Here is a 27197-nt window from a genome sequence, read left to right as displayed (position 1 = left end):
GTATAGTTTTGCATGTACTGTGTACATTGTGTGTATATATATATATATATATATATATATATATATATATATGTACTTGTTGGTCCGTCCGGGTGCCTCGAAGGCACTAAAAAAAGGGCGGAACTGACGTCATCACGCCGACGTGGGCCTTATGTGGAGTCGGTGACGTCAGACGAAGTCGCGCGCGAAGCCGTGCTCCTATGACGTCGTCCACGCCGGCGTGCTACGAAGAATTTTCCGAACGTTGCTGGCGCAAGGGGGATATTCACAAGGTGAGGAATCACAAGGTGAGGAATCCACAGGCAGATATTGTATCTACCAGAAAAAGCGTTACCGAAGGTAAGTAACTTGTTCGTTTTGGAGAAGTGCACAGGCACTATTTTCTCAACGTGGTGATATATTAAATGGAAGAACCCAAAAAAGAAGACTGATGTATAATTATGAAGACACAATATTATGGGATCCACAGTAGCTTTGTATCACCAGGGAAGGGTTATGCCATAGTAATACAACTGGTGTTTTTGACACTAGATAGTGTTGGCTCTAGAAATGTGGTGGATTTGCTGTACTGGGATTGATGGAACTCTTTCCACACTGTTGCATTCAAAAGGCTAGGGGTACGCTAAATTATTCATGGCTTGGGCGCTAAAGTGGAACGGAGCTGGGAACTGCGGTTGGATCGAAAGTAACTGTGACAGCGCGGGCAGTTAATTGTAGAAGAAGACGGGGAATAATGGGTTGTAGCTAAGATCTGCAGGGAGAATTGCTCAAATGAAATGTGATCTGTATCTGAAACTTAGTGTAGAGCTTGAGCAAAGGCTCAGTGTAGAGATTGAACACCTATATTTTATAATCAGGTGCACAAAAATAAAACATATAGACCGACATCTAAACGCCCCAGGGCTAAACAAAAATACAGTTAAGAAGGTAGTATATTTCCATGATAAAGAATGGGAAAAGGTCCTATAATTCCCAAAATGGTCTCTTGAAAACTTACAGTTCTTTATCCTACATTGGGCCTATCTAATGCTAGCACAACTCTATCGTTTTTTCCCGAAGACATGCTTTGCTTGCCCACGATGCCACACACCTAACACTTCATTTGTACGCGTGTTATGGTCCTGCTCATCTCTACACAATTACTGGGGCGATATTCTCGCTGCGTTGCGGGAAGTCACAGGATTCCCAGACATATACACTTATAAAGCCTGCGCGTTAGGCTTTTTAGGGCCGGAAGCAATACAAGGTGCCCTAGTCCTGCTCTTAGGCATGCGAGCAACCACACTGCATTGGTGAGCACCAGCGGGGTCCCCTAGTGGAGGCTTGGACTGGGGCAGTGTGCAAATAGGGGCTGCAGCAGAGGAAGCAATTTGGTACGAGGTGCATCGGATGTGCCGACGCCCTATCTCCACATAATGTGCTATCATGCTTACTCACTTCCAGTGAGCAACTGACAAAGACGCAGTCATAGTGTCTTTCAGTGATATCAAGGCAGGCGCCTCTCCCAGTAGATTTGACTCCCCAGGCCCCTATTATCCACACTACTGCCTACTTTCCAGGGATCCCACAGTGCAGTTCCCAGAGCCTAGATACGCACTTTCTATTGCCACCACAACACTAGAAGTATACCCCCCCTCCCCTCCCTAACCTTTAGCTTCAAGCTTGGGTGAGCTAACACAGTGGACCATTTGTCTAAAGGGATAATTCAAAGTGCCTAGTCTTGCTTCTAATTACTGACCGTTGTTTAATACACAGACCTGAATGACATGCTGCGCTGTTGACTTCTACCGGCATTGTCTACGTAAGGCCACACTGATGTATATGGTTGTAATCTGCATTGATATTGTACCATCGAAAAAAAAAACACTAAAATAAGTTTGGGGAAAACAATAAGTGAGTATATTTCAGCTGAAATATTGTTGCTTCACCAAGGGTCTAAAATATATACTGTTGTAAATGTGTTCGGTGACAAATGAATGTTCTTAAGGGAAATGCTAATAAAACTATTTACATGTAATAGAGGCAGCAACATTCTTAAATAAATAAAAAAATTAATTACTCTGTTATATATGCAGTAATATATTTGTGTGGAAGGAAAGAGAACTGGAAATCAAATAGCGGCCAGAAAGGGCAATGGCAAATCTACTGCAGTACCTTTGTGGTTACATATCGGCCATGTCATATATGCACTCATACCTTAAGAAACTTTTGTCTTTAAATTCCGGTTCCAATGCTGAAGCAACGTGCTGCTGTAGAATCATTAGGGGTAAATTACATCCATACTAAAACAATAATGAACTTTTCAGGTAAATGGCTGTTAACATGTAATTCCATCTACATACATTTGGAAACAATGAAAAATACATTACATTGAGTGTGAAAAATCGGTGGTTCGCGGGTTTCGCTGTCATGGTAATCTGTGCATGCTTATGTCTTTTATATTTTTTAGGTAGCGGATCATCTAATGCAAAATTGCCATCTGTTCCAAATGTTTCTACAGTGCCTGAAGATTCTGCATCAAATATGAGGTAATTATTGCAGATGTTGACTGTCTAGACCCTATTGCATATTCTGCACCAGGGCATCATTAAAAACTTTATAGAAACTTTTGTCTTTTGAGAAATGCCTTACTAAGCTAAAAGTGTACACATAAGGATGTAAGTGTTTTGGCAGTTTGGTGTGTTCTATATTGGCCTTAATTCTCCATGGGCTATTGCTCAGATGGAGGAAGACAGTCTATGCTGAGAGCTTCTGTATGTGCTGTTCATTAATGTCTGCTAAATGGACATATTCATTTGTTACCTCTACACTGCTGGTTTGACCAAAATATTTTTGTGAACTCTTGGCTAAGACCTTTTCTTGTACTCTGGTTGTCCTCTGTGGCCTTCCCACAGATGCCCTTTCGGCTTTTAATACCTGCCCCTTTTATATCGTCTCTTTCCATTACACACACATCTTAAGCGTTGACAGTCACTTTCCGCTAAATATTTAGAAATATCCTTGGTAATCAGACTGGATCTTAAAAATTTAGTTATTCCCAGATGACCATTAAGTTGTGACCTAGTAGGTTTGTTCCAGTAGCCACAAACACCTCATCAAAGTGACACCTTCGCTTCAAAAAGATGCCGGCTAAAATGTACGTTGGTTTTTCTCAAATGATCTACAGTATTACAAATGCTCGATTCCAGAGTTGTTTGACGCCTTCAGCCCTTTACTGAGCTATGGGTTTTGTCAAATTATCACAATTTGTCGTGTAGTCATTGTTGTAGGAAGTTTGGGGGAAATTCCCACAGAATTTAGGAACAACATAATGGTCTTAGAATGTTTTAGGCAAGGAATGTGGGTCCTAAGGCAAATTGGAACACTTCTTTTTTAGGATTTTGCCTAAAGGTGTGCCCTAAAACCATCTCTGAGCATGAGCCTAGGGTCCGCTTAGCACTAGAGTGGCCAAGTGGAGATTTCTGCTCTTGCTCATTCCAAGGATACATCCAAGCATGGCCGCTCTTTTAATTTTGCAGGAAACTGGATACTTCCAGTTGTATAAAAAAGAAGCTGCTGTAGAGAATATTATAATCTTTGTCCTCTTTGAATCATTGGTTTAGTTCTGGCTCCAAATAGTGCTATCATCGGGTTTTCCCTGAGCCAGCAGAGGTTTTCTGCCTTTTTAGAAGAACCTTTACCCATCCATCATTTACCGATTTTTACCTCTTCTTACTCCAAAACTGGTACAGCCATCTAGTAGGATATGTTTTGGATTGTAAATTGTTACACAACTCTGATCCCTCAAATTTAAAGACCAAACTGGTAGTTTTCACCTCTTCTGCTCATCCCCCTTCTGCATCTTCCCATGTTCTACTTTTCACACCTTCAATGCATGTATGTACCTTTTTGCAGAATTAGCAAATGAACCCCAGAGGGATACCTGTGTGTTGGTATACAAAGAAGTTTTCCACTCTCAAACTTGCTAATCTATGATTTCAGCATTTTGAGGATTTTATGATTCAGAGTCGGAAATTTAATACCCAAACAACTTTGAGACGAAGGTGGTGATTCCGAAGGTGATAACCTCTGTGCTCACTGAGTCTAATTTCCGACTTCTGGGTGATATATAAAATACAAGTGAGATGATACCTTCTCTGAATTGTTTTTGCCTAAGCCATGTACTGCTCCCTTGAGGCGTGCCTAATGTTAGCTGCAGTGGTACAGTTACTGTTTTTCTTGTAGTATCTATTTCAATTTCTGTAGTTACCACCGACTGCCCGATGGGAGATTACCGAACGTGTGGATGAGAATGCAAGCTCTTACGTTTGATGAGGACACTAATCAGCTCTATGGGAGAAGTCATACTCTGCTTGTGAATCCAACAGGTAGCATTACCCTTCTACTTGTAATTTTCCTTCATTAAGGACACTGAGTTCTGGAGAGCCTAGCAGTATAGGCCCCTCAACCACAAACTCATCCAAGTGCTTTTCTCAGTGCCTCCGAGTATAGAAAACTGGAAAAACCTAGAAAGAAAAGTATGCACCTTGGGCAGGTTGCCTTAACTGATATTTTAAAGCATCCCTGGGCACTAGGGAAGCCAGCAACATGGCTAAGAGTGACTGGGAGCTTACTGCGAGAAACCTGCTTGCTGCAGAACTTATTTTATAATTAGAACAGCACGGAGAATACCAAGAGAGCTGCATCTGCCTTGAAAAGAATAAGCAAAACCAGTGCTAATTGGAATTGTATCTGTGGTCCTGTGAAGAAAAACATTGTCATAATTTCAACCTATTATCTGACATCCAAGAAGCTTTCCCTGGATGTTTGGGGACTTCTGAAGTATGAGAAAAGAAGATACAGAACTTTGGAAAGAGTTGGAACTTGGGAGAACTTTTCTTCTCAGGAGAGCCAGGACTTCAGTGACAAGACAACCTGACAAAGATGTTACTGTCCAGGTTTGTCCCACTCTGAGCTTATTACCATAACAGCAGCTACAGGGTCTCCATGAAAACTAAATATCTGACTTCGTAGAGTCCTGCCCAGTTGCGCCTTCTAGCTTTGCCCTTCTGATGGAATTTGAACATACATAAAAATCTGACGTTGAACCAAAAGAGAGGTAATAAAGCACCCAGGTGTGATCGACGAAGTCATGAACGTGGTTGCTTCAAATTCCCTGATTGCCAGACTCAGACATTTTGCACAGAAATTTGAAGCTGTAGTGGGTCGCAAAACAGAAGTATCCTTTTGAAAGTAGCATATGCTAACAGCAGATTCTTCACCTTGTGATTATTCTCGCAGGCATCAGAATGTATCTGGAAACTCAAAAGCAGGTAAGTGATGGTCGGCTTCACCCCAATGATCTGCTGTGAAAGTGACAAGTGGACCTCATATAAGTGCCACCCAAGCAAGCTGATGTCTTTCCGTTTCCTTCTGCACCTTCAGATGTGGATTAAGAGCTTACTCTCTTTATCTTTCATGAGTATTTTTGCCAAACGTTTTTGTCACCTCTCAAAATGAGAGGGTTTAATCCTTGCTGAGACTGTTGCAATCAAATGTCCGTGACAAATCCACATGCAGTATGTTTGTGGTGCCTTTGGTTGGAATACTACTCAAGAGCCTGTCACGACTATGCTCAGGTGAACCCAAAAGCCATACCGTGAGGTGAAACACAATGCTGCCAAGCATCGGATGTCTCAGCACAATGACCAGTCAAAGTCGAAGGAATATGCCCCTTCCTGCCACTCTTAAGATCCAGGGAGGGTGCTACGGCATCAGTGTGCCTCCTGGTCTCCCTCCCGAACTCCAGAGGAACTGATTTAGATTTTGGTCCTGTTGCTACCCAAATTCTTGGGTCGGTCAACAACGTTGCAGCAAATAGAGACTTTTAAGGGAGGCCATGCTGTGTATATTTGACACGCTTCCAGCTCCCTCTGACATGCCTTTGGGACCCAAGGCTATGCTGAGGCCTCCAGTTAGGATCCTGTTGGCGGGTTCACCCTCATCGCGGTCTGGCCTCATGACTCTGCACTGGGCTCCGTACCGGTTTAGGTGATGATTTTGATTCCGGCACCACCAACTGCGCCGGGCCCTTCATCATCAATGCTGGTCGACACTTATAATGGTCTCTGACTCAGAGCTGGCTTCGACTGTTATGATCCTATGAGGGCGCAGCCTATAACCAGTCCTTCAGACTCAAGTATCTTGCCTTTAACATGCAGTAGAGCATCAGCTCTTTGGAACAGATCAAAATGAATACGATCAAGGGGATGAAATCACCTCTTGATATGATTAGGACAATTTTTATGCTGCATTACAAGATGCCAGTGTTCGGGACAGTACTCCAGACTCTGGGCTTGCTTCTCCTGCTGATCCTGCAAGTGAGGAGAGTGCCTCTTTTGTGATGGTCATGAGGCAGGCTGCAGAGGTCCTTCACTTGCAGCTCCCTTCAAACGAGGTTAAAACTAACATCTTGCGGAGGTTCTTCCACCTGGCCAGGCCCTTACTGAACCTCTTCTATTTAATAAGGCCTCTGTGGATGCCCTCTTTGCCTAACCCGTGTTCTGGTCCACTAGTTAATAGACAGATAGTTTAGACATAAGTGGGCACTAGACGTCCCTGATTTTCTTTGTGCCTACGCCTGAGAGCCTGGTGGTCCAGCCATTCACCAGCAGAGTCAAGCCTAACAGATTTCCCTCAACGACTCCTGACTTGAGTCTAAGTGCATGGAAACTTATGCCAAGTGCATATTTTCTTCAGCTAACCTAGCTTTGCTTTCAGCTAATGTCATCTGCCTTCAAGTCCGCTGCAGTCATGTCTTATGGGATGCAGTTGGTCAAATCCTGTGTTCATTTCCTGAGAAAATATGGGTGTCTTTTCAGCCCAAACCTTTCAGAATGGCTGAAAAGCATCAACATTTGTGATCAGTTTGCCTCAACACAATTGACAGCTTGGGTAGTGCAAATGGCACTAGTGTGGTGCGTTAGTGCCACGCCTGGATGAGGTCTATGGGTTTCTTTGGGGATGTCCGGTCTTCTTTGATGGTCATTCCATTTGATAGCATTCTCCTTTTTGGTGAGTAATAGCACTTGGCTCTACAATACTTTAAAGAGAGTCGTTCCATAGCATTTTCCCAGGGGCACTCTGTCCCTACCAGACAATTTCCTCTGCAGTTGTGTCCCTTTTGTGACCATGCTACAGGTTTTCAGTGTTGCCAAAACTTTACCCTGCCACGGCGCAACAGTCTGAACAACCATTTCGTGGCTGAGGCAGCAGAACCCTGAGACAAGGTTCAGGGACAATGTGCAGCTCAGTCCCCGCCCCTTTAGCAACCACAACTGCTTTAGTGTGTCCTTTATGACACACTTCAACCTTATAGGAGGCAGGATCAAATATTTCCTCCAAGGGTGGCAAGGCATAAATTCAGATGCATGGGTCCTACATCTTGTCAGGCAAGACTATGTTCTCCCATTCCTTTCTACTTCGCCACACTTGTCACCTCCATCAAAATGGCTGACTGAGGAATACATGTCCGTTCTGCAGCAGGAAATGTACATTCTTTTGACCACAGAGGCCATAGAAAGGATTCCGGCCTCAGATGTAGGGACTGGGTGTAACTCTTATTACTCACTTGTGGTGAAGGATGACCAATGGTTTTGTCCTATTTTAGATCACTGTGCTCATAAAGTTTTCATAAGGCAGGACAAATTCAAGATGCTCACACTGGCCAAGGTCTAGTCTGCCCTGGATCACGGAGGCTGGAGTGCAGTGATTGACTAGCAGTGCGCATATTTCCATATTCCCATCCTGTAGGATCAAATGCATTATCTGCGGTTCACCGTGGGCCAGGAGGATTTCCAGTGTGCATTGTTCCCTTTGGCTTCACCGGTGCTCCTCGGGTGTTCACAAAAGTGACGGCTATGGTTGCAGTGCACCTTCAGAGGTTGTGTCCCAGACTGCCTATACCCCAACGTCTGCCTGGTGAAGGCGGCTCACCTCAGGCAGTCGAAAACCACATTCAGTCAATGGTGAATCTTCTAACATCGTTGGGGTTCATTATCAATGTGCAGAACGCACACCTGACTCCTTGCCAGATCCTCTTGTTCATTAGGACTATTCTGGATACTATGCAGTATCGTGCCTTCCTCCAGAAGTGATACAATCAGGACATATCCTGATGTTTCAGCATCTGTGCTGGCTCTCAGTGAGGATGTCCTTGAGGTTGCTGGAACTCTTGTCCTCCTGCATCCTTCTTGTCCAACATGCCAGATGGCACATGTGGTTTCTGCAGTAGATCCGAAGTCCCAGTGGGCACAGCACCAAAAGAACCTATTGGTTTACATCCCGGCTGGGGACGAGACTGCTAAAGATCTGCAGTGGTGGCTGCTACACCCCGATTAGGACAGTGATAGACCACGGTCCTTACCCTACCCAGAGCTAACAGTGGTCACGGGTGCATCACTCCTGGGCTAGAGAGGCCCTATGGGAGAGGTAGGGATCTGAAGACTCTGGTCTCCAATGGGAACATGCCTCCGTATAAATCTGTTGAAGTTGCGGGCGATCTGCTTGGAGTTGAAGACATTCCTACCATCCATCAAGGGGAGGCTAAAACAGGTACTCAAGGACAACACCACCACCATGTGGTATTGTAAAAAGCACTGAGGAGTGGGGTCTTGGGTCCTGTGCCAGGAGGCTCTTTGTCTCTGGAAGTGGCTGATTCACCAGCACATTCCTCTGTTCGTGAATCACCTGGCGGGATCTCTAAAGACCAGGGCAGAAAAACCCAGTCTTCGACACCTAGCGGAACGCAAATGGCAGTTGCATCTGGAGGTGATACAAGACTCTTTCCAGCAGTGGAGATAACCCTGGCTCTGTATTTTGCCACTGTCAAAAGCATGTAATGTTAGCGGCTTTGTGCGCAAGAGTTACCCAAGAAGTCTGTCTCTTGGAGACAAATTTTGCTTAGTGAAGTTCGGAACTCCTGCATAACGTTCCTCCTCTTGGCTAGAGTTCTGAATCAAGACCTACTGGGCTCAAGTCATTCTCATGGCTCCGGATTGGGCCAGGAAGGTGATGTGTACATATCGCCTATACATAAGCATCTCTCTTTCTAAGATGCTGACGTTTCAAGAGGATCTTCTGTTGCAGCAATCTTGCAGGGTCCTGCGCCAGGACCTCCTCACTCTACACCTCATGCGAGGAGATGGGGCGGTAGCAGCTAGTCTCTTTTGATCTTCCTCTTTAAGTCGTTGATGTGAACTTGGCCGGCAGGCTTTCATTAACAAAATCTGTGTATTCCAGGCACTGGGACAAGTTTGTGGCTTAGTGTGATAATGGTCAAATTGACCTGCTAGAAGCCTAGCTGTATGAATTGCTATTTGTGTTGTTGTCCATGCAAGGAAGTGTGTTGGGCACTGTTAAAGGCTATTTGTCAGCTCTCTGAGGTTTTTTGAGGTAGCCGGATCAACTTTCTTTGTTTAAATTACCTCTTCTGATCAGATTTCTTAAAGGGTTACAACATGTATCTACCAAAGCCATTTGTGATGCAACAGTGGAACTTTGGATTTGGCTCTCCTTTTTTTGATGTGAACCCCCTTTAAGGCAATACACAGCCATCCACTGGGTCTCTTGACCCTGAAAATGCTTTTTTCTGGTCGTGATCATATCAGCTTGTTGCATGAGTGAGCTACTCGGCCAGTCGGTCTAGCCACCTTTAGGACATTTTTCCACGATAAACTGGTGTTGAGTACTTCTGCAAAAGTTAGTAACTCCCTTCCACGTTCGGCAGGCTATGCCTCTTCTGATTTTCTTTGCCTGTCTCACCCTGTGAGAGTACCTCGGCTTAACCACAAGAGAGCCTACAGTTTCTACATTGATCATACCAAGAATCATTGGGTAGATAATTCATCCGATTCACAGCATAAAGGCAAAAAATTTGGGGGTCACATGGGATGATGGTCTATCCTTTGCCCCCCCATATACAGCAGGCCGTTGGAGGCTGCTTTGGTAAACTTAGAAACCTACGGAGATTTCTTCGACTGCTCCCGAAGGGCTGCCGAAAAACGGTTATTCATGCCATGATTACCTCAAGGCTTGATTATGCCAACGGCCTTTTATCTAGGCCTCCCGAAATTTCTGATACAACGGTTGCAAACCGTTCAGAATTCGGCGGCAAGATTGTTAAGGCACGTTCCTTTCAAACACCACATTTCCCCACACTTACGCAGGCTACATTGACTACCTGTGGCCAGTCGTGTAAAATTTAAGGCGCTTACCCTGGCCTACAGAGCCTTACATGGGACTTGCCCGAATGATTTAAAAAAACGACTGCCTAGATACTCTCAGGCCAGACTCCTACGTTCTAACCACAAGGTTCATCTCCACGTCCCTCGAGCGGAAAGGGCTCGCTTGGGTGGCAGAACTTTTTCCGCAAATACGGCACTTCTTTGGAACACCCTGCCGCCTGAAATACAACAAGCACCCTCAGAACCTAGTTTTAGGAGTCTACTGAAAACATGGCTTTTCACGCAATAATTTTAACTTCTTTGCACTATGACTCTTACTGCTCTCCCTAGCGCCGGGACACTTCCTCTGGAGGTAGCCGCTCGCGCTTTATAAAATTCAGTATTATTATTATTATCAGAAGAAATCTCCCTGGGAGTGAAGGAGTCGCTCCCCTGCATCTGCAGGCACCGCAACAAAGCTGACTGGCCTGTTGATCCTGTTGTCCTATGGACTTCCAGAGGCCCAACAACACAGGTGGTGGTTCGGTAGCTCTCCAGAGGCCTGGACTGTCTTCCTTGCAATTTGGAGGACAGTATCCCTCGTCTGAGCTGCTGGGACCAAACTCATGTGCACCTGATCGACTTGGCATTGCCAAGGGTTATTGGCTCTGCACTCCAGAGATCTTCGGGCTCCAAGAAGCTCCAGCCTCCAGCACCTCATCCTGGGAAGATCAGCGTTCTCGCTGCATGCCTTGCACCGTGGGTCTCCATCTTTGATAATCTGCCTGAGGTCCTCTTCGGCCGGTGGGTGCTCTCAAGGGTCGTCTTCTGCTTTGGAGAGTCCCGTGCCTGGTTGGGGCCTGCCCCGACTCTCCTGCACTTGTTGAGTCCCTTGAACCTTGCTAGTCTCAACGTTGCTCCTTCTTAGTTTTTCAGGCCAGTAGCAGCTACCAAGGCTTTTGGTGCTCCTGCCGGACACCGACCACCTAGACACCGACATCCATGTAAGATAGCTTGTGCATGGCTCCTAGTATACTCAGTGTCACCTGGTCCCCATTGCTGCAGTAACAAGGTCCTTGTCAACTCTTCTGAGCTCCCTGCTAAGGGTGGGAATTGTGCTTCCATGCCTCCTGGTCACCTCTGAGTGACATAGACTCTGTCCCCTCTGCTTGCAGGTTATCCTCTTCAAGATCTACCCTTGGATTCCACCGGACTCCTTCACAGTCTTCTCCAGAGCATCTTAGTCAAAGTCTCCCATTGTCGCCTACAGCAGGTTTCGACGTCACTTCATCCCTATGCTTCCCTGGTGTAGGTAACCTGGTTCCTGTGGGATCCACAGTGTGTTGGCTCTCCAACCTTCGGTCTTCTAAAGGGTTTTTTCTGGATACTCCGGGAAGGGTCATTTTTCCTTAAAACTGCAACCGCGACTTCTCTATAGATTTTAATTGGGCAAGTGGCTGTGTTTCCACTCTGCACACAGCTTCCGTGGTGTTCCTGGGTACTTATCTTGGGTGGTTCCTTGTTCTCCCAGCTATTGAGTCTTTTATTCCAAGTCCTGTTTTACCTTGCAGTTCGCATTCCACTTTCTTAGTATATGGTTTAGTCTCTCCCTGGAGGCCAGTGTATATTTGTGCTATTTACCTGATTTCTTTCGAGTATTCTCATGTGTATTGTTATTATCTTCGGGTAGTGTTTTAGTGATTGTGTTGTGTAATAAACAGACTTATTTTTATAAACACTGTGTGGTTCTTTTTCCCTTAATCTAAACTGTTGATTAAATGTGGTAAAACAAGCTGATTAACAATCCTTCAAGATAAGCCTGAAGGCTGCTTTCCACAGCTACCACTTTGAGAGCTTTCTATGGTTATAAAACACCACTCAAATTACTATAAGGATTGCCTGGATTAGAGAAAGGTTCATCACTCTTAAGAGTGTGCTTCATATACTAAGCCAGCCTCCTTTAGCTGGTCTCTGTCAAGTGTGACATAGTGGATGAAAAACGATGTACTCACAGGGATACCCAGACGCGGGCCTCATGCTCCGTGCCATATGATTCCAGCTGTTCCTCACCTGGGAAACCTAAGTAGGCGAAATCCTGTCTAGGGTTGCTTCTGGTCCAATGTAGAGAGGATCTGATCTGGCAGTTAGGGCTAGACTGTTTGGAGCTACTTCTCGCGTTGCAGAAATCTATTTAGGTGCAGGCCTGTTATATTAGAACACTTTTACATGTTCATCCTGTCTTGGACAGTAGTCCTGATTGTTTAATTTAAGAAACAAGGTTATGCGATGCGTCCACACGTGTCATGAAAGTGTCCTAGGGTTAGCTATCCTTTGACACCCAAGACACATCATCATTATGCTGCATTAATTATCACAAAAATGTACACTTAATTACCTTTTGGAAATTAATTTGTGTGCATTTACCAGATTTGAAAATGTACATTATCAAACAAAAGCTTCCATCTGGATAAGTAAATTGTATTTTCTTTCCCAAAAACGTGTGATTTTTAAGAACAAAATAATAATTTTGTTTCTAAATAAAAGCTTTCAGTTTTTAGTAAAACATCAACTTGTCTTTTTCATGAAGTACTCACATGTACCACTGCTACACTTGGACAGACTTGCAGGTCCATGTTTCATCATCAGGTACAAGGGATGTCAATCACAGGCCAAGTGTTCATTATCACAAACACACCGGGATGGCCAATATTATGCCAGGAATGATTACAGTGTGTCAGGCGGGAGCACTTTTATTGCATACATATGTACTCCAGATTGTCTAGAATGTCCTCTGGATGCCTTGGAGGCAGGCATTATGCCAGGTGTGGCCTTATAATGTCAGAGATGTCCACAATATACTAAACATGAGTAGCAATATTCAAGGACCTGCAATATTTTCAGTGGCTGGCTTCGTTATGCTAGATATGTCTCAAGTGTGCCAACAGTGGCCACTATTATTCAGGTGCCTACAACATGTCAAGGTTGTAAGTTTGGCGACTGTTATGCCAGTGTAGGCTTTGTCACTCTAAAGATGTACCAAGAATCACCATGATGGCAAAGCTTGTATCAAGTCACGGGTGGGCACAGTCATGCCACTGATTCCCTACATCAAAAATATCCACCATTCTTTCAGGATCACTATCAGGCTTCCAGTAGACTTGATCGGGCCACTATTGCCAACAGTATGCTGAAAACGCCCACGCTTGTGCCTCAGATGGAGCCCATCAAAGTAGAAATGCTCAAGATTACCGCATTGTTCTACTGGTGGTGGCAATAATGTCACGGAAGCCAACAACATGCCAATAATTTGCACCGTTATGCCTAGGCAGCTTCATTCTAGAATTGCCCACAAAATAGCTGTACAACAGTCTTTGTCCGGTTCCTTTAAGTGCCAATAATGGGTTCCATCATGCTATAGAGATGCACAAAGGGGTAAATATCACCCCCAGTTATGCTGGGGTGGATCACGTCATACCACGATTGTTGCCCCCACCAGACTCTCTTTTACATGAGGTGAGCACCAAATCCTGTGGGTGCGGCCACCATAAACTCTTTCTGCCTCTGGCTGTCTTATTCAGACACTCACTGCTCAGTCTCCCTTTCCCACCCTCGTGCCACCAAATGAATTTACCTGGCCCCAGCACCTAGTCCTACCATCTCTACTTATTGCTCCCAAGTGTGACTGAGAGCACAGGCCTGCAGTAGATGGCAAATTACCATGCCACTTCCACAAAGCCCCATGATGATTGGCCAATGGTGGCAGGCCCTACACTGACAGATGCACTACATGTGAGATCACGGCACATACCAGCACAGCATGATTGACAGGTGAAGATCACACGCAGTGTTCTGTTTGAAATACGTTTTTTAAGGCTACCCTATACAGTCTGACAGAAAGCTGAATGAGTATACCCCCTCCCTGCCAAAAATAACCATATAAAGGCCCTGTGTGGTGGGCTTCTGGCATATACATCTTGTACTCTCACTTCCTCCTGTCGCACACAAGGGCTGAATATTTGTGTTAGCAACTCTTCACCATTTCCTGCCTCCCTCTCCTCTGGCCAGACTCCTGGGCTTCCGATGAACATGTTGCACTTCTAGCAATGATGTCTGAGCGTTCTTCACTGGGGCAGCAGTGCCTCTGACATATACTAGAAGAGTGAATTGCTGAAAAATGTTTGCCAACTGCTGGTTCCTCTTGATGTATGTACCAAAAGTTAATGTGTCCACGTGGTACATGTTGTCAAAACGAATGAACTTGTATTAAATGCAAATTTCCTTTTTAAATATGTTTTGCAAGATGGATGTCTAACTATCACTTACTGGTATTTTTTTCTCGGGTAGATTGTTTAAATTAAATTCTACTGTAATGGCTGGAATCTTAAATTGAAAAGGCTTTATTTTCTACATTGACCGTAACGAGCCAATTGTGACAGTCACTCGATTCTCACAAAGCTGTCAAAGGAAAATTCAGGTCATGATTACATGACTGTTTTAATATTTGTATGCATTTCTCATCGTTCTGATATTTACAACTAGCACATAACAGTTTGTAAGTATGTTGCACCAGGACCAGTTTCGTGTTAGTGAAATCCTAAAAAAATCGCACCCGGAGCAAAGTGTTGATATTGGTGCTGGCCTGTAAACACCTCTGCCAATATAAGCCAGCCACAGACCACGTCTGAGTTAATATTGAATTTTTTTTTTGATTTCTGTAGAAGGTAATAAAAAAAATCCTGAAAGATAAGGCAAAGTGCAGTACTATGTTGCTGTGATTTTTTTTTTAATTACTGACCAAACGATAGTCTTAAATTTGTATTCATGTTTAGACAAATGTTTTATAATGTCATGAGATAAGTATTTTATTGTAATTCTGGATAATGTACTGCAATTTTGCAAAGATTTTAAGTAATTATGCAGTACTATGTTGCTGTGTCATTTGCCTATAGGAGGATCTTGTGTAGCGAACTCGTCAAATATCTAGGGATTCACTTGTGACTTGTATGGTCTTAGCCTCAACATATAAATATAAGGAATTTGGAAACATATTCGTTTTGTGTTTAGCTCCAAATCTGCTTTCACGGCAGTACTGCCAGGTTAGGTTGGCAGGGAAATTGAAGCATAGGTCATCGTGAAAGAGGAAACTTTGTCTTCTCCCATCAGCAAAAAAAACAAAAAGTAAGCTGGCCTTAACCTTTCTTAAATATCTGTAATCGGGCCAAAACGTGCGTAAATGGTGCAACTTAACGGAGGCTGCAAAACATTACATGCCAACGGCGTTTTCACTAGTGAGCAAATATGATTGGAGAAATAAATCTGCCCTGTCTAGTGCAGATCAGCTACAAATGTTTTTATTGCACATATAAAATGTAAATAACGCAGACCCCTCTTCCAATGATAATACAGTCTCTCTCTGGATTTAATGTGGCCACGGCTACAGCTTCTGTCACTGGAGACAAATTGGTGATAACTAATTCTATGCATGTACAGTTTCTTACATTTTCTAGCAGTGTCTTAGTTACCACCATTTCATTAATATATTTTTATTTTAATTCAGTATTACAGAAAGGCTTGAAAATGCGTTAGAAAAAGCGGCTCCCCTTTTGAGAGAGATATTTGTGGATTTTGCACCTTTCCTTTCGCGAACACTTTTGGGCAGCCACGGCCAGGAGCTACTGATTGAAGGAACAAGTACGTATCCGTTTTTTCCTTTGTTTATAAATATCCACGAAGTTATTTAATTTTCCAGAGCATAGCGCTTCTCCCGATATATTTGAGATCTAAGCAGTTGTGAGCTTTTAAAGGTTTGTCCCTGTTAATTGTGAAAGAGAATTAACATTATGTTTATTGGATCCTATCAAGGTATTGTTTAAGCCCAAACATATTGACTGTGTCTGCCTCAAAGCGGTAGCATGAGGGTAGAACTGAAACTTGCTGGTAAAAGCCAATATTCCTTCCTGGCTTTTAAATCCGCGAAAGTGCGTTTTCCTTCATTTGTTTGTGTTGTGTGAAGTGGGCAAATGAGGCAATGGGTCAAAGGGTGGATGGATGAGTGGAGTGATTGGGTGCGTGGTTGAATGGATGAGTGTGTGCTTATATGAATGTGTGAGTAGATGACTGGATAAGTGAATACATGGACTGATAATGGATAAAGAAATGAGTGTATGGATGGGTATGAATCGCTGGTGGTAAACGCAGTGAACACACCATTTAGGAACCGTTCAACATATCGGTCCTCTCCCCAATGCTTTCCAGTGGAAGTATTGTGTTTTCTAATGTACAATATTAAGGGAGGTGGACACCTTGGAAAAAAATATGTTTGTAAAACACTATTTCTCACAAAAACATTTTGGTGAAAAAAATGTGGCATGCTATGATCAGGTAACCACTCATGAGGGCACACTGCCTTTCATCCCAACTCATGATATAGTATGCATCCAGGAAACTTGGAAAACGAAATCATTTGAACTTCCAGGATTCAAGCTTTTTGATTACCCAGCACAAAGGACAGCCTCTAAAGGCAGGCTTTCAGAAGCCTGGCAATTCTAGTGTCGACCTAACTGAAATAAAGTATCAAAGTTAGCAAAGCAAGCTTATTCTGGATCCTTTTATTAAGAATCCACCTTCAAACCATTATTTTTTAACAATTGCTAACAGCTATCTATAACCCAGGGCAGGAGACTTGGAAATTAACATTAGCCAACTTGAAAAATCTTTACCACAATTGCAGACAACAAAAGGAGGCATGTACATAAATAATATACTCCATTAACAGAGATTGGCGTACAATCCCACAAAACAAATACAAGCAAAATAAGGCATTGATGGAGGTTTGCTAGTGCAAAAAGAGAGATGGACTATGTTGGCAATGAGAGAACCAGTGTGTAAAACTTCCATAGTAATACGGTTTTTATTTCTGGCAAGGCTGGTCCTGCATCTGCCATTGGGTGTATAGTATAAGTTAATAAGTTAATAATTGGATTACTAAGCTTTATTAACCCAAATGATTGTAGCGAATATACGCTCAATTTCTTTAAAATATTTGAGTACAGTCCAAATGGGAGTGCTGCATATACACAACTAAACAACAGTAAAATAGACATTATACGTAATGCAATTCTGCATAGAATTGAATGAGGGAAAGGAGTTCACTTTGTGTATAATAATTATTTTTTTATGGATTATGGATCTATAATTTAACACATAGAGGTCTTGTAAAATAGAGGTCTCCTAAATCCCCAGATATCATTTTGGTCTATTGTTAATCAGTGGCCGCATGTCTATAATGCGCTATACAAATGTAATAAATAAATAAATAAATAATGCTTATTGGTCTGTCATGCAATCACATAATAGAATGTCAGTTTTCAATGTGTTAATCTTGCATCCTCTGAGCTCTTGAAAGTGCTTAAAAATGATCACAACATTTACTGAAAATCAAGATCTTGGCTTCAAATTAGCATGATATGGTCAGCACTAAGTTTTATAGCTTCCTTGTTTCTGATTGCAATAGCATAGCATTCTATAAAAAAGAAAATACAATAGGGTATAGTGGACATCCTTGTCGGATTACACAAGTAAATCTGCATGAAGCAATATCAGTAGAATTCATAATTAGCCTTGACTTTTCCCCTCTGTAAATAATGGAAAATATCTCCAAAACCTGGGAGGGGAACCCAAACGCTTTAAAAATAGTAATAAGACTTTCCCAGCTTAAGTCCGAGGCCTTCTCAGCATCTACAAATAATACCTAAATCTGATTTGCCCTCAAAAAAACAAAATCCTCAGTTAAATAATTGGTATTGCCAATCAGTTAGAACATCATTTTAGTCTCGGTCTCTCAATTTCCTACCTAACTGATTTTATTCTATTAGTCAATAATTTTGTAATTAATTTATACTCTGTATCTGAGACACATCTAGCCGCAGATTCCTTACTTTTGAATTCTCCCCGAGCACCAGACCGGATCCGGAAATTTTTCAGCAGTACCCTGCGCACAGTTGGACGGCATCCTATGACTCCATGATGATGTAGACTCCAGTTGTGACGTCTGTAGGAGAGTGGTGTCTGCTTCCTATGGTCACCATCACTTTTTGCTCTGATATACTGGTTTCTCGACTTTAGTGTGGCTGTGGGCCTGCTAATCAGACCCACAGCCCAGCTGTTCTCTCTCTAAATTCATACCATGTACTTTAGGGACATATCCAATTGGGTATTGGGTCACCTTTGTGAGCACCTGTACAGTGTAACATAGGTACCCAGGGCATAGGGGCATCCAAGGCCTACCAGGGGCTGCAGCATGTATTATGCCACCCCTGGCTGGCCATCCACATTGACACAACTGGCTGATCACTCAGCTGGGGCAAGGTCATGTAATCACCCCTTGCTTAGGTATAGTATCCCTATACCTACCATCACATATATACCTATAAGTCACTCCTATGGCAGGCCTTAAAAATCCTGAAGGCAGAGTGCTTGGTTTTATGTGAGATGGTGCTCTAAATGAGCTGAGCCTGTCTGCAGCTTTCGAAACCATGTCCTTATAGCTGTTCTATGATATAATATTTAAAGAAAACGGGGTAACCTTTGTCCCTCAGAACCTGGGTAGTTAATGGTTAATATAACAAACGGTTCTGTCGGGTGCGAAATATCAGTGATTTAAAATTCCTATTATTTTAGTTGAGGCACCCCTCTGTTGACAACACAATTCAGAACCTCACAATTAATGACTCGAGGTCTTATTTATTGCATTTTCATATTTATATGAATTAAAGTCATTCACTTGACATTTCATGCAATGCAGACAAAAAGACTGTCAAAGTTGATTTTTGTGCAAAAATGGTGACAGTTGTGAATAGTGAACAAGTGGTGAAGAATGTAAAGTGAGAATTACACATCTATACAGTCAATATATACATATATACACAGTTTTTTTGTACGGCCATTTCTGATGTATGTCTAGAGATAATAAATATTTCTTTAAGTTTTTGGAATCCTAGAGGTCAATGGCCTGTTGTGGGATGTCGACGTTTCGACCCTTCTGCGCCTGTGTCTAAGGTCGCGGCGGGTCTTTTTCAAGACAGGGTGTGTTGCATGACAGTCCGCTGTTACTTGTGTTGTCAACAGAGGGGGGCCTCAACTAAAAAAATAGGAATTTTAAATCACTGATGTTTCGCACCCGACAGAACCGTTTGTTATATTAACCTGTTCTATGATATAGCCATACCATATACTCTTAAATGCATTATAATCCTCGCGGTTAATGCTAACTTTGGTTTGGCTTTATCAAAACATGTTGTGTATGGTGTCAAACGCTTTGCAATACTACTCCCTCGCCAGTTCTGGCGACAGGGGTAGCATTCCACCCTTCTAGAAGGAGAAGACCTGTAATTGTAGCTTTACCCGGTTTAAGTTAAACAGAGCCTCAGCATAACAAAATGGATGCTGCTGCCACAGACAAAAGTCTGACCTCCTGCAGCTGGGAGCCCTTCCAGCGAGGGAGGCCTGGACAATAGGTTTCCTGCCTTGGAAGGTGCTAGCACCTCCCCAGACAGGCTATAGTGTATTGGGGCAGGGTGTGTTGAATGAAATGAGACCCTGCCTGGGGCACACAAGGTGCTCCATGCATAGCCCGGTTCAAACCAGTTGCTGGGGCACTCCAGCCCCAGCTCTGGCGTGAAACTGGACAAAGGGAAATGGGTGTAACCACCCCCTTCCCGGGTCCCACCCATAGGAGGGACCTAGCAGGTAATCCAGCCCCTTTAATCAGTATAAAGCTAGGAGCTGTGTCTAGAGACTTTTGATTATCCTGAACTGAAACTCTGAAACGAAACTCTGGACCTTCGACATTCTACTGCAACTAGAAGACTGAAGAATCTCCCTTGTGGTCAAGGAGTGACCACCCTGTGCAAACAGGCACCACCTAGCAATTGCCGGTTTGCTCTGTCGACGCTCCCGAAGGATCCTGACGACTCTGCTTCACAGGACTGGACTTCCAGACTTCTCGGACCCCGACCCACACCTCCAGCAAAGCTGAGACCCGTGGCGGACACGAGAGATGTGGGACCGGACACCTGGCCATTTTGCTAAACTGCGCAGCTTCTGAGGCGTCCTTGAAGTTGTGCATTGGGACATGAGAAGCACCGACCCGAGCTGTAAGTGCACCGAAGCTCGGCCCTCCACACTCCACGAGTGCCACGTGGGACCTGCTCTTGCATTTCCTCTCGATGCGTCTTTGCAGTTGCTAGCCCGCTGCCTAGTGGCCATCTTGAAGACTCCATTTTAAAACCGCTGCTGCCTGGTTGCTCTGGGCTTGCTCTTGCTTTCCTGTAAAGGGGAAGCTCCACAGACCTTTCTGGTCTGTACAAGAAGCCGATCTTCACTTCCTGTGTGGGTTGCCTTTGCCAAGGCTTGTTGACTCCAATCCGGAAGCAGACACCGCCAACAGCGAGAGCCTTCGTGGGACAGTCCGTATCCAGCTCCTGGTCGTCGTCGACGCCTCCTGGTCCACGTTGCTGCAGAGACAAGCTTCACTTCTTCACCTCATTGCAGCTCGACATCGCCTGGTTCCTTCCTGGTCACTGGCTAGTGACCCAGACTCTGTCCCTTCTGCTTTTAGGTTCTTCACTTTTCGGATCCACCCTTGGATCCATCCGGACATCTTCCTCCTGGTCGCCTGCAGCATCTTCTTGCAGTCTCCATAGGAATCGACGACGAAACCCTACATGACTTCACACCTATGCTCCCGGCTTCTCTGGGTGAAGTAACTCGAGTACTCCAGTGCTACCGTGGGTAATAACTATCCAAGTGTCCTGTTTTAACTGGGTTTCCCCGCAAGTCCACCCGGACTGTCCCAAATCAACTAGTTTCTAACTTTTACGTTCCCATTGAAAGTCTATGAGAACTCGCGTGTTTTTAGACGCTACACACGCATCCTTTGAGACTTCTACTTCCTAACCTGTGGTTGTTCAGTGTAGTCCCAGCGATTCCCAAGGCCTATTCACCTGTTCTGAAGTGGTTCTTATACCACTTATTTAGTATATGGTTCGTGAGGCCCCTAGGGCAGAATTGTATTTCTGCAACTTATAGTATGCTTATTGAGTCACTTGTGCTGTATCTCGAACTCTGACCTCATAGAGTGCAGAGGGGTTGTGTTAGTAATAAATACATATATATTTTATATATACCTTGTGTGGTGTCCTTTCATGTGGTATTCAAGGGGTTATTATTGGTAAAACAATTGGCTTCACATGCTCTCTGAAGTATTAGCCTAAGACTGCTTTGTCCATGCTACCGCTAGGATAGCTGGTCTATAAGGTTGACTTTACAACCATCACCATAAGGGTTGTTTGGACTGATACAGGGTGCCCACTAGAATAGTGGACATCACATATCAGGCCAACTTCTCACAAAGTCAGTGCAGTTATATAAGTCCACTCTGGAACGCAGATATCAGTTTCTTCTTTTCTGCGCTGTGATGCAGTTACAGAGAAGCAGTTACGGAGAAGTGGTTCCTCAAGCCGTTTTCAGGACTACTTCAACAGTTTTTGTCAGCTGGAAACAGTGTACTTTTTCTCATGTCTGCAGGCTTTAAGCCTTGTGAGTCTTGTACTCCACAAATGTTGGTTACTGACCCGCATTCTGTTCCTGTGTGGTGCTTAGGGAAACACCACAACTCCGGAGCTTGCGTCTCCTGCCAGAAGCTGAAGCCGAAGGCACTCCAGGAATGCCGTATATAACTCTGGGATGCAGTGTCAGAATATTTTAATCCTAAAGGGTTAGCATTTACTGTTACGTCCTACATTTTCTGGGACGATATCTTCCTTTCTTAAAGAGAAATTTCACTTCTATGGTTCTTCTCTTCCTTTAGAACATCCGGAGTTCCTACTTCCTATATGCTTTATGTAATTACACTTCTGATAGATACATCTGCCGTGCGGATTCCTCACCTTGTGAATATCCCCCTTGCGCCAGCAACGTTCGGAAAATTCTTCGTAGCACGCCGGCGTGGACGACGTCATAGGAGCACGGCATCGCGCGCGACTCCGTCTGACGTCACCGACTCCTCATAAGGCCCACGTCGGCGTGATGTCAGTTCCCTTTTTTCCGCGTCGTCGACGCTAACGGTTTCTGGGATCTTCTGCGATACTTTTGTATCTTTTCACTGTTTAGCTGTTACAGTTTCTCTGTTGAGATTCACTTCTTCGCCGAGGATGTCGTCGAGGAAGACGGGTTTCAAACAATGTGGTTCCTGTACCCGAATGATGTCGATCACCGATCCGCATTCCGACTGTCTGTGGTGTCTTGGATCGGGTCACGATGTTAAGAACTGTCGTTCCTGTGACAAGATGAACCCCAAGGCTTTGCGAGAGCGAGAGGCGAAGCTTCTGCTCGCGAAGGTGAAGGAAAGAGAAGCCGGAAGTTCTTCGAGGTCGGTGTCCAGGCGCTCGAAGTCGAGGTCGGCTTCGAGGACCAAGGCGAGGTCGAGATCCAGAGAGAGATCAAGGTCCAGAGAGAGGTCGAGGTCCAGAGGGAGGTCGAGGTCCGGATCCAAGTCGGCCACGGGCCATGCTTCGAGCTCCTCGAGAAAGAAGCATAAGAGGAGTAAACATCACTCCAGACATCACTCTGGCAAGGAGTCTTCGGATTCGAGGAAGAAGTCACGTAAACATCACAAGGACTTCGTGTCTCCTTCTCCGGCTCAATCTCATGTTGGTTCTCCAGTTCAGGAGCAGGAACAGGATCTGGAGTCGCACCACTCATCGGTGCATGAAGAAGAGGTTCCTCGAGCACCGACTCCGGTTGTGGAGCCTGAAGAACAAGAGGGCCAGGGTGCACCTTTGCCGGATCAGCCTCCTTCGGAGCGGCCGTTGGGTTCGTACCCTCCCTTTCCAGGTCCAGGTCAGGATCCCTCGCAGTTTTTAAACGCCATGTTTGAAGTTTATTCGAGGGCAATGTACCCCACTGGTGCGCCTGTTGGTCCCATGGGTCCCTTGTCTATTAATTTAGGTGTGCCCCAGGCTTATGCCCCGGCCCCCTTTATGCCGTTTATGCCGACGCCTTGTCCATGGCTCGGTACGGCGCCGCCGAGGTCGTCGACTTCGCATGCGGCTTCGCCGACTCCGGATCGGCCTCGTGGTGATTCGGATCGTGGTGCTTCCCGTCCTCAAGCTCCTCGCTCGACGTCGGCTCCGGCGCCGTCGGAGTCGTTGCCGGATCCGTCGACTGCGGTCAGCATGGAATGGTCGAGGCGCAGGGCACAACGCCTCTTGGAGGAGAAGGAGTATATGGACTCCGATGTAGAGGAAGGAGAGTCGCAAGATCAGGGAGATTGTTTTGAGGACCTCCAAAGTGCAAGTGGCCTGGAGCTTTCTCCTGAGTGGGGTTTGCCATCCGTTTCGGATACTCCATCTTAGGACATAGCACCCTATCATGTTGTTATTAGGAAGGCTGCAGATTTGCTAGGCTTGACCTTGCCCACAGTTGAATACAAGCCCAACATCCTTACAGACGTTTTGTATTCGCCTTCTTCAATTGTAGAGCCTACACTCCCTTTTACGGATGCATTGACTGAGCCAATAAAGGAGGTTTGGAAGAGACCTCTGACTGCGCCTGCGGTTTCCAGGTCAGTGGCAAGGCGTTACAGGGTGGCCCCTGATGACCCTGAATTTCTTTCCTCGCATCCTGCACCGGAGAGTCTGGTGGTGCAGGCCGCCTGTTCCAGCAGGGCTGCGGGCTCTTTCCCTCGGGTGCCGGCAGATAAGGACTCTAAAAAATTGGACCAGTCTGCTATAAAGATTTTCTCCTCGGGTAGCATGGCCTTGAAATCCACCAATGCTACTTGCCTATTGGGGAGATATGTTCATGCGTTGATGGACTCTGTGAAACAACTTTCTTCTAAGCTTCCAGCGGACGATAGGAAGAACTTTAACGAATTGGTCTCTGATACTCAGGCTGCAGCTCGTATGGTTATACAGAGTGGTATGGACACGGTGGACTCTGTTGCCAGGATTATGGGCTCTACTGTTGCAACAAGAAGGGCCGCATGGCTTAAGTCCTCCGATTTTTCTTCTGATGTTCAGTCAACCTTGTTGGACTTGCCATTTGATAGGACAGGCCTCTTTGGTAAGAAGGCTGACGTAGCTCTGGAGAGATTCAAGGACATCCGGGCTACGGCGAGGTCTTTGGGCCTTCAGACAAGGGGCTCTGTGACTAGGAAGTTCAGGGGATTTGGCAGATCCACTTTTCGTTCCTACAACCAAGGTCAGCAGCAGCAGCAGCAGCGACAGAATCCTCTGTATAAAACCTACAGAGGAAAGCAAAAGGGCTGTGGTCGCGGACGCCAGGCCTCCTCCTCCTCCTCTTCCTCTAATAATCAACCCCCTCCCTCTGCAGCAAAGCAGCCCTAGATCCGCCATTCTGGATCATGTGGCTCCGGTGGGGGGTCGGCTTACTCATTTTCTACGGGATTGGGAATCGGTTACATCAGATCTTTGGGTTCTCAATCTCGTAGAAAATGGGTATGCTCTTCCTTTCCAGGAGTTCCCTCCCAATTACCCTCCTTGCCAGGGTTTTTGTTCGGAGGACCACCTAGTTCGCCTGCAGGAAGAAGTCCTGGCTTTGTTCAAAAAGGGTGCGATAGAGGTGGTCCCAGAGCAGGAGAGTGGTCAGGGGTGCTACTCCCGGTATTTCCTGATCCCCAAGAAGGATGGCAGGTTACGTCCAATCCTGGACCTCAGGATTTTGAATCTCTATCTCAGGCAGAAGAAATTCAAAATGCTCACTCTTGCGCAGGTTCTTCAAGCGCTGTTGGAAGAAGACTGGATGGTGTCGATCGACTTGCAGGATGCGTATTTCCACATCCCGATCCTGAAGTCGCACAGGAAGTATCTCCGTTTTACGGTGGGTTCGCAACACTACCAGTTTGCGGTCCTTCCGTTTGGACTTACTACTGCGCCTCGAGTTTTCACCAAGGTGATAGCAGTGGTGGCGGCACATCTCAGGAGGTCGGGGATACCTGTATTCCCGTATCTGGACGACTGGCTGATCAAAGCGGAGTCGCCCGAGAAGGTGCTTCATCACCTGCAAGAGACATCGCAGCTTTTGTTCAGGTTGGGTTTTTCGATAAACGTGCCCAAATCTCACCTTGTGCCCTCCCAGCGCAACCTGTTCATAGGTGCGGTACTGGACACTACTGTATGTCGTGCATTCCCTCCTCCACAAAGGATTCGCGACATTCAGGAAATGATTCCTTTATTTCACACTGGAGCGGTTGTTCCGGTCCTGAAGGTCCTTCGCCTGCTCGGTCTGATGGCTTCTTGCATTCTCCTGGTCAACCATGCACGCTGGCACATGAGGGCACTCCAGTGGTGCCTCTGCAGGCAATGGTATCAGCACAACGGAGATCTCGGGGAGTCAGTGAAGATCTCCAGAGAAGCTGCAGCGGATCTGTCTTGGTGGGGTGTGGAAGGCAACCTGTCACAAGGAAAGCCTTTTCATCTATCTCCATCGGGTGCCACGATGATAACGGATGCATCCGCTCTAGGGTGGGGTGCTCATCTGGGGGATCTGGAGGTCAGGGGTCTTTGGTCTCCAGAGGAAAGGTTGCTTCACATCAACCTTCTAGAGTTGCGGGCCATACGTTTGGCGCTCAAGGCCTTCCTCCCATCCCTTCGCGGTCGGTCGGTCCAAGTCCTGACGGACAACACGACCGCGATGTGGTACATCAACAAGCAGGGAGGAGTAGGGTCGTGGTGTCTTTGCAAAGAGGCTCTGCGTCTCTGGTCCTGGGTTCAGGACCACCAGATTTGTCTGATGGCAAATCATCTGGCCGGAGTCCTGAACGTACGTGCGGATGTTCTCAGTCGGCAGTTCTCTGCCGACCACGAGTGGAGGCTTCACCCGGAGGTTGTTCTCGACATCTTTCAGATGTGGGGGACTCCTCGGGTGGATCTGTTTGCCACTTGCGAGAATGCTCACTGCCCGTCATTCTGCAGTCTCCAGTATCCGATGCAAGGAGCATTGGGGGACGCGTTTCAGTTGAACTGGGGAGGTCAGCTCCTTTACGCGTTTCCCCCCATTCCCTTGATTCCTCGGGTTCTGAGGAAGATTCGCCAAGACCGTGCCCAAGTCATATTGGTCGCCCCGGATTGGCCAAGAAGGGTGTGGTACACAGATCTTCTCCACCTCTCCTCTCACCCGCCGCTCCGTCTCCCTCTCAGGGCAGACCTCCTCTCTCAGATGGAGGGGCAGGTTCTACACCCCCACCTCCAGACATTACACCTTCATACCTGGAGATTGAACGGGGCAACCTGAATTCTTTCTCTCTCCCTCACGATGTGGTGGATGTCATTCTTTCTGCCAGGCGCGACTCCACCAAGTCCATCTATTCGTATAGGTGGTCTAAGTTTGTATCTTGGTGTAGGGTGAGGGGTGTTGACCCGTTAAAGGCTGTCTGATATCTTGTTGTTTGCTTTCTCTCTGGCACGGCAAGGGTTTGCTGTTGCCACTGTCAAAGGTTACCTTTCGGCCTTATCGGCTTTTCTCTGTTTGCCGGATCAGCCCTCTCTTTTTAAATCTCCTGTGGTATTAAGATTTTTGAAGGGACTTACTAATAAGTTCCCTCCTTCTCCCTTTATTGTGCCTCATTGGGACTTGAATCTTGTGTTAACCTATCTGATGGGTTCACCGTTTGAACCCTTATACAAGTGTCCAATGAGGCTTCTTTCTTTTAAGACGGTCTTCTTGGTTGCAATTACCTCGGCAAGGAGGGTAAGTGAGCTTCAGGCTCTTAGTTCCAAGCCCCCGTTCTTGTCCATCCATGCTGAAAGAATGGTTCTCAGGACCAGGGCTGCTTTTCTGCCTAAGGTGGTAACTCCCTTCCACCTAGGTCAATCCATTACCCTTCCTACCTTTTATCCTCCCCCTCACCCTTCCAAGGAGGAGGAGAGGCTTCATCGCTTGGACCCGAAGAGAGCAGTTAGTTTCTATCTTGAT

The 27197-nt window shown here is 45.5% G+C and overlaps 1 protein-coding gene across 1 annotated transcript in view; it reads left to right on the top strand.

Annotated features, from left to right (window-relative positions):
• LRBA (LPS responsive beige-like anchor protein) overlaps positions 1–27197 on the top strand; it is a 2444222-nt gene that overhangs the window by 752862 nt on the left and 1664163 nt on the right. The window contains exons 32-33 of the mRNA XM_086962285.1: positions 2450–2528; positions 15760–15893. Of these exons, the coding sequence (XP_086818411.1) occupies positions 2450–2528; positions 15760–15893 (213 nt within the window). The remainder of the gene's footprint in view (positions 1–2449; positions 2529–15759; positions 15894–27197) is intronic.

Source organism: Lissotriton vulgaris, chromosome 3_1, assembly GCF_964263255.1.
Source record: "Lissotriton vulgaris chromosome 3_1, aLisVul1.2, whole genome shotgun sequence".
In the NCBI taxonomy this organism is placed as follows: Eukaryota; Metazoa; Chordata; class Amphibia; order Caudata; family Salamandridae; genus Lissotriton; species Lissotriton vulgaris.
Note: the sequence above shows the minus strand (reverse complement) of the source record. Positions and strands in the feature narration are given on the sequence as shown.